At 33.9% G+C, this 8,619-nt stretch overlaps 1 protein-coding gene across 1 annotated transcript in view; it reads right to left on the reverse strand.

Moving 5' to 3' along the window:
* The window catches only part of LOC123662125 (baculoviral IAP repeat-containing protein 6), a 51,607-nt gene extending 46,739 nt beyond the window's left edge, over positions 1 to 4,868 (reverse strand). Inside the window, exons 1-6 of the mRNA XM_045597010.1 lie at positions 4,679 to 4,868; positions 4,261 to 4,445; positions 1,617 to 1,745; positions 1,162 to 1,397; positions 474 to 675; positions 13 to 250 (exon numbers count right to left, since the gene is read on the reverse strand). Coding sequence (XP_045452966.1) covers positions 13 to 250; positions 474 to 675; positions 1,162 to 1,397; positions 1,617 to 1,745; positions 4,261 to 4,445; positions 4,679 to 4,856 — 1,168 coding nt within the window. The 5' untranslated portion in view covers positions 4,857 to 4,868. The remainder of the gene's footprint in view (positions 1 to 12; positions 251 to 473; positions 676 to 1,161; positions 1,398 to 1,616; positions 1,746 to 4,260; positions 4,446 to 4,678) is intronic.
* Between the last annotated feature and the right edge of the window lie 3,751 nt (positions 4,869 to 8,619).

Here is an 8,619-nt window from a genome sequence, read left to right on the forward strand (position 1 = left end):
AAAGTTACTTACAACTGTCTTTTTCTAAGCTTGCTGACCATACTTTATTGCAATCTGTAGTTAAGATGCCGCTAAAGATGGAGTCGTATGGCGAGAGGTGAATGAACTTAAGAAGTTTAAGTCCACAGTCGAATTTCCAAATGTTCACTTTGCCTTCTACTGTTCCCGTCGCTATTAAGTCTCCTGTATTACCTTTTGATACTATTCGAACGTTAGGACACGAAACTGCACAGGCTGTAGCATTTGTAACCTAAACAAACAAAAAAATGTATTAATAATAGTGAAGTGACAATTGGAAGACATTTATAATCAAAACATCAAAACTATGAATCCAATCAAAAAGAAATTTGAAACTACTTCTACATACTTACTTGCATATATAAGTAAATACTAACTTCGTGTTTGAACTGGACAAAAAAAATATGTTGTTGGATATATATCTAAGAAGATCTGCAGAATAGACAAACTCTCACCGATATGGGCACGTTGTGCGTGTACTCTCCGCGCACAAAGGGACAGTTGGGCGAGTGCCGCTCGTGCTCCACCCACGGCTCGTCTGACTTCTCCCAGCAAACGAGGCACACCATGCACGTGAAGCACATGGCGCGGTCGTCGCCGCTGGGCGAGGGCTGGTGGTAGAAGCCCGCCTGTGCCATCCGTGCTGGCAGAGCCCATCTGTGCAATATTTATTTATTAACTGTACAATTTTGATATCTGCATTCCCATTAATGGTACCCACCCTGTAAGGGTGTAATATAGATGTCGCGAGTACTGTGTTTTTAAGCCAGAAAACAACACCTACTGGTTTCATATATTAATATAAATTATTTATTATCTAAACTATTTCATTGACATTAAATAAATAAATATTGCAATAAAATACTGCATAAGATAAAAGATAAAAACCAAATTTATTTTCTACTAGCTACCCACCCTGGCTTTGCACTGGTAGTTTATTATAATTATGTCGGCATCAAGGAAGGTCAGTGCGTAGGATTTTTGATATGAGACCCACGACAGAAATATTTATTCGTGTGCGCTTTTTTCATTCGACAAATAGTCCTAAAGCTGGAGCGGACTGCTAGTCATTGCTGAATTCAACAATTCTATCCACTGCAAGCTTCAACTTTAAAAAATAATTTAAAGACTACTAATACATACTTGTAGTCCATATGCGGCCACCTTTTAAATGTCTCCTTCCTTTCTGCTTCCGAGTACATCAGGGCCCTAGATTCCTCATCTCTAGTGCAGGGCATGAGCTCATTAGCTCTTTGTCCTACAGCAGAGGCTATGGCAAGTGCTGGTACCCGCCTATTCTGTCCCTTTAGCTCTTGGACAACACCAGTCATAACAAGGCGTAATGTTGATTGTGGGAGAGATAGTGTCACTGTGCTCCACTAAAACATTAAAATATATACTAAAATGTTTTGTTATAATTTACACGTAAAAAAATTAAGTAAATATTCTTAAGTGTACACTAAAAATTAAACCAAGATTACAAAAATAATATAAAGATTTATCTTTTATAATAAAATAATGAAAAAACTTAAAAATAGGAGAACTCATTGCCAAAAAGCTATCTCTTTCAGACAATTTAAATGACAAATAAGACTTACTTTTTGAGCTTTAACGCCTTTTCTGGCTGGTTTTGAATCTAGTGCATTTTTGAGTTCATTTATAAAATCTGTTAATCCTTCGATTGAATGTGCATCCAAGTTTTGAACACACTGGTAAAGTAGAACCGCCTGAAATAGAAATTGACAGGTATTTAAAAAAATTATTACAAAGAAAAATTAAAACTATTAGGTTTAATATATTATCAAAAAAATTATATCAATAAAAAAATTAAAACAGATTTATAAAATAGAAGCATTAGCTCTTATAATTACTACATAGCTTAACCATACTAATTCTTAGCATGTACTAGTAGAATTAGCAATAGTGCATTCAAATTATAGCTTACATCTGTTTCAAAACATATATTGTAAATCCTAACAATAATATCATTTCTAGTAACATTACACTGCTGTATAAATTAAAACAAACGGTTAAAAGCAACACAAATAATATAACAACAATTTATTATATAGGATTAAACAGGTGCTCAAACACTACATAAATTGGAACAACATATTAGGTTATAAATATATTTTACAATGGAGGGTATTATAAGAACAATTCATTTAGTAATTTTACTTTTTAAAAACTGATTTTATTTTTAAATGTTGTCTCTTATCAAAATTGTTTGAAACAGAATCTGCTTTTTTAAAAGTTGCAGCATACCATTTTATATTTTTCCTGATAACACAGGCTTAAAAATTTTAAAATTGGTTTTGTAAATTCTTATTATTATAACTAAATAATATTCACATGATTTATTTAGCATTTACTTAGAATAAAATAAATTAAAAGAGACTAGAACGATATATAAAATATTCACTTTAACACATCCATAAGACATCTGATAAGTATGAAGAAAAGTATGGAAACATTTTAGAATATAATTAGTATAATAGTTTGCACAACAATATATATTTAGTATAATAGTATGCACAAGACACTCAAGAATTAACATTCTTCAACATTAATCATATACATACAGTCATTGACAAAATAATTCTTATAGCTTCAGAAATCTTGAAAGCTAGCCATCATTTAAACTACCTATTAGGTAAATAAATATACTATATTTTATTTCAAACACACTAACTTTAATGAAAATGGTCATTTTTATGTACACAATTTATACTATAAAAGAAATCACTGCTGTAATTTTCTAAGGTTCTTAGAGAACAAGTAGCTTATATTTAACACCATACTAGTTGTCGCCCAGTGGTCGAATTTCGACCATAATTTATTTAAATTACAATTTTGAACATTAAACAAAAGTATATATATGTGTGTCAAATACATGGTAGTGCATATAGTGTTTTTATTTATTTTTTTATTTTTTTTTTTATTTTATTGATTTACAGTGCTTTTTATGCATAATTTAAGAAAAAATAGCATTTTACAGTTCTTCTCTATCTTATACTATTAAACGAGCAATTCTTGTATATATATATATATAATCTGAATCTCGGAAACGGCTCCAACGATTTCCATAAAATTTAGTATATAGGAGGTTTCGGGGGAGATAAATCCATCTAACTAGGATTAATTTTTAGAAAATGACGTTTTATCCCTGTTTTTAGGGAGTAAAAAAATAGCTACAATATCGTTAGAATACGAAGGTAAATTTCGCAACTGTCATTAAAGTTGTAATAGCTCGGTGGGAAATCGGCCAGTCGGGATCAACCGAGGAGATCATGGTTCAAATCCCAATGTCCCTGATCAATTATTTTTTTCCTTTTTTTAATTGCACTCGTTATTTTAAAAAAAAAATATTATTCATATTTTATAAATATGTAATTCGAATTTAAATATGAATTCCAAAAAACACGATTTACTAAAAATACCGAGCTAGGCTCGGTCACCCAGGTACTATAAACTATATGTGGGTGAATTCTTAGACTTCTCCGTCCACACTATATTCTTAGGGGTACAAAGATTTTTCTTCACGTATTAATATATAGACATATATAATAAACATAGATATAAATAGCTAAAATTGGTCAAGCTTTAACTGAGCTCCATTTAGCCAACCTTATTATGATTTATTTATGAATAATATTTTGTACAATCCACTAAATACTTCACATTTTTTACTATACCTTAAGATTTTTTTATACCAAAATTTTTATATATTAAAATAATATATATAAAACATATCACATTCTATAAATCCTTATTTATGTAATTACTATAAATTTATTGTTTATTGTTTTGAACATAGTACTTTCAATAACTTTAACTTCAACAACAACAACAGTAAAAAGTTGCTTAAAATATAAAAATACAGTCTTTGTTGTTGCTTTTTAAAATAACTACTATCTAAAAATAAATGCACGGCATAATTCATTACAATTATTATTGGTGACATCATTCATTGTTTCTCTTTATGTAAATGCAAATAAAAAATTTAAGTTAGAAATGACCACCTATACCTATTTTAATAGAACTAAAATATTGCTTATAACATTCATTAATAAATCCAAAAAACACTTAAAAATCACAGTGAACAACAAACACTTTACAATCATAAATAACACACACTCACAGAGAGAGAAAATATATAAGGATTTAATTTTGCAGTTATATAGTATTAGTAACTAAGTATAACAAATATTATGAAATGTATTTTACAATAAATTTTATTACCTCAGACAAGACAAGTTCTATTTTGACATGACTATCCGGTTGTGAGGATAATAAGGGCCGTTGTAAGGCCGTGTGCAGGAGTAGCACACCATTGTAGTCGGTTCTAGCGCCGATTCCGCTGCTGTCCCAGATGAAAACTCTGTCGGCTCCCGTCGCGTACTCCACGCCCAAAATTCCCCCATCGTCTAAAAATAAAAAACGAATATGCTAACTTAATATTTGCCGGTATTTTCTGATAAGCAACAATCTAATACGACCGCAATTGTTTACTGAGAGCTGTCAAAGTAAGACAATGTAGGGCACGGAAAATTAAGGTAGACCAAGGGATAAGGCTTATGAATAAGTCTAACCCGCAACTACTTTTTAAAGACAAATTTTATATTGGTGTACTACAGAAAAAAAAATATTAAGAGCTTACCCGCTGATAGACAAGAGGATTGAAGAATCACACCAGAGTTAACATCCAAAACGTGTACACGGCCTTCATCAGTCGTAACTAATATTATATTTAAATTACTGTGATACGTCAATGAAGTAACAGGAAATATCATACGTATATAACCATCTTCTCGTAATATCAAAGAATCATCGCCCATCGTGGCCGTGAACACATCTGTCTATTCTACGTAAACGCCATTTGTAATTATACTTTTTTATGTCAAATATTTTACACAAAGTGGCCAGGTCTAAATTTCTTTAATGAAGTTATGGCTACCATAAAGCAATTATTTATTACCTATGTGGCATGTAAGTTGATTTGTAAAAATGCGGGAAATTACAAAAATCTTGACATGGTATCCCTAACATAGTTATTATAAGTAAATAGTAATTAATATTCATTTGAAGTTGCCCAATTGAAACAGAAGCTTTGTTGATTTTAAGGTTATTTTTCATATCAAGAGTTGCCCATTTCATATTTCTGCTCATAACAAACTAACCTGTGTTTAATAGAGCATCAAATTATATATTATGATTAGTAGTATTTGCTCGCAAACAAAAAAAAAAACGATTTTAATTACTTCGACAAGCAATACAACATAACTAGATGCAAAATAGTCAAATAAATCCACGTTACCAAAGATTACTCAAAAAGTAGTCATTAGATCTCGATCAAATTTAAATGGGACCACAAGACAAATATCAGCTTTCAATTAAAATAAGAATCATCAAAACCACTATACCTATCCAGTAAAAAGTTATGCGGTATAATACATTTTTTTTTAATATATAGACTAGCGCTTGACTGCGATCTCACCTGATGGCAAGTGAAGATGCAGCCTAAGGTGGTACGCGCTTGCCTAGAAGATGTCTATTCACTCTTGATTTAAAGATACAAAAATTATAGTTCGTTGGAAAAACGGAAGCCGGAAGGGCATTCCAAATTTTTGCGGTGCGTATTAGGAACGAGGAAGCAAATCGTTTAGTGCGAGATCGTGGGATTTCAACCACATAACGGTGCAGATTCGTGCGATGCCTTGCGGTTCGGTGGTAGAAAGGTGATGGTGGAACCAAATTGTATAGTTCTAGAGCACACTCTCCGAAATATAACCTGTAAAATACCGACAAACAGGCAACCTTGCGCCGATGTTCGAGACTTTGAAGTCTAGAGCGAACCAGCGATTTGTCACCGATGAGTCTTTTGGCGCGTCGATCCACAGAATCCAAAGCAGCGAGCAGAGCCATCCCATAAGTGGCTGCAGTACTCCATATACGATCGAACTTGTACTTGGTAGAGAGTAAGAAGCTGTTCCGGTGTGAAGTACTACCTGACTTTATTAAGGATACCAAGTTTCTTACCAGCAATCTTTGCCTTGGATTCTATGCATTGTTCGAAGTTCATATTAGACGAAATATTTTTGCCTAGAAGATCAATACTATCGGTGATCGGTACAGATACACCCCGGAAAGTCGGAGCTAATGGGAATGGACTCCGTTTAGCAGTGAAAAGACACGCTTGCGTTTTGGAAGCATTAAATTTGACTAGGTTGGCGTCACCCCAATCGGATACCTCTTTCAAAGCCAAATTCATGCGTTCAACCAGAGCCTCTCTATGCTCATAAGTTTCAGCCCCACCAGCTCGGGGACCGGACACGTATCTCTCCGTAACAGTGCTGTCATCCGCGTATCCAAAGATACCGTGCCTCAGGAGGTCATTAATGTGAATCAAGAAGAGGGTTGCAGAGAGAACTGATCCCTGAGGGACACCGGCATTAACCGCCATCAAGTCAGACGAGGAGCCATCTAAGACCACCCGAAATGATCGCCCACTCAGGAAATCTGATACCCAGTCACACAAGCTCTGGGGTATTCCGTAAGCTGAAAGCTTGCTCAATAGGCAAGAGGCTCATGCCAGACCCGGTCAAATGCCTTCGATACATCAAGTGAGACAGCTAGCGCCTCTCCGTGCTTGTCCAAGGCTTCGCCCCAGATGTGCGAGGCGTACACTAGAAGATCCCCCGTGGATCTGTTACGGCGGAAACCGTATTGCTGGTCCGACAGGAGGTATGCCAGGAGCTTATCATTCAGTATACGCTCCAAACTTTTACACAGTATGGAGGTGATCGCGATAGGTCTATAGTTAGCCGGGTCGGCACGACTACCTTTTTTAGGTACAGGTTGTACGTTGGCAATCTTATGTTGGCAATACAGAACGTACCTCGACGAAAAAATAGACAAGCAAATATGCATTATTATACATAGGTCCAAAAGCACTTTTAAGATCTCAATTAAGTTTAAATGGGACCACATGACACGCACCACCTTTCGATTAAAACAAAAAAATTATTGAAATCGGTCCGACCTAGTCAGAAGTTCTGGGGTTCTGGGATCTGACAAAAAAATATTCTGTGAATTCAAAATCTGACACCACGCATCCCAACTTTTGTTACTTTAACAATGAAAAATAAATATAACAAGGGTTTTTTACTTTTTTTCTTGTTATTATTATATTTAAATTCATAAATTATTAAAATAGCAATTTTTAATTCCTAATTTATTTTCAATATTATATTAGGTAAGTATTTGGTGTTAATAAAATTTAAACAATTTCATTTCTACAGCTCGATATTTATTTATTAAGGACAACCAACAGAAGATACAATATAAATGTTTTAATAAGTAATAGGATAAACGATGGTTATTGTCCTTCTTTTATAGGCAGTCACTACATGCCGCTGTTCGGTGTGAATTAAATATAATCAGTAAAATCACAATAAAATACATTTATAAGGGAAATAAAAAACATTATAGACACTAAAAATTTTAAACAGCGCAGCTAGTTTAGCCACAACCGTATGTATAAAAAGAAATAAAAGGAAGACGTCCCATACTGCGTTTGCCAACACGCGGTTTCCACTCCAGGTCCCGTCTGCTCCAGCGGCCATCAGTTTTGCGACTTAGGTGACCACCCCACTGCTACTTCAACTAATTAATTCTGTGGTATATATGATAGTCTCATTTCTAATCCTATTTTTGAAATAGACCCCAAGCATAGCCCGTTCCATTGCACGTTATTGATCGACAGCGAGTTACATTTGTTCGCCGTGGCGTTTATTTAAAATAGGCAAGTAAGGTAAGGTATAAAAAATGTATTTATAAGGCGCCGTGGAATACATTTTACGGCTGATATGAAATTTATATTTATAAAAAAAAAAAAAAAATAACACCTTTCTCAAAATAATTTTATGATTACGCGCGTGGTGGACTGGTGGTACACGCATAAGATACGATATGATAAGACTGGTTTAATAAACTATAATTTTTATTCACTCAAATTATGCATAATTTAGCCATTATTTTTATAACTTAGGTTTAAGTATAAATACGAAGATTTTTCCCTTAATATTCATTCTTATAAAGTCCTTCTATCTTTGCAAGTTTATTCAAAAAATGTACCGTTTATGCACCTTTGTGCTCATTTTCTGTTCATTAGCTTGGGCGACGATAATAACGACACCAACTAAATTAATGTTAAAGCGGTTTTTACTCATAATAGTATTTATAATTTGAATCAAAAGTAAACGTTAAATATACATTGAATATGTGTAGGTATGTCTGTATGTCTATTTCGAGACAAGCATTACAGGAGGAGTAGTGCTTAAAATCTGGAGCAGCGCGACTGTCGAAGTACCTTACAGAAGATCACAGCTAAATAATACTGCTTTCATGCAGTGTTGTGTTCCCGTGGTGAGTACGGTGGTGACCAGAGCACTAGAGGATTGGGTTTAGTGTCGGCAGCGCGCTTGCAATGCTTTTGGTATTGCAAGCGTCTTTATGCACGGTAATCGCTTACCTACCTAGCTTACGACCTAGTTGTATAAAAATGTGTTACTGAAACTTATGTTATTTTTGATTTTTCCT

The sequence above is a fragment of the Melitaea cinxia genome, chromosome 18, assembly GCF_905220565.1.
Source record: "Melitaea cinxia chromosome 18, ilMelCinx1.1, whole genome shotgun sequence".
In the NCBI taxonomy this organism is placed as follows: domain Eukaryota; kingdom Metazoa; phylum Arthropoda; class Insecta; order Lepidoptera; family Nymphalidae; genus Melitaea; species Melitaea cinxia.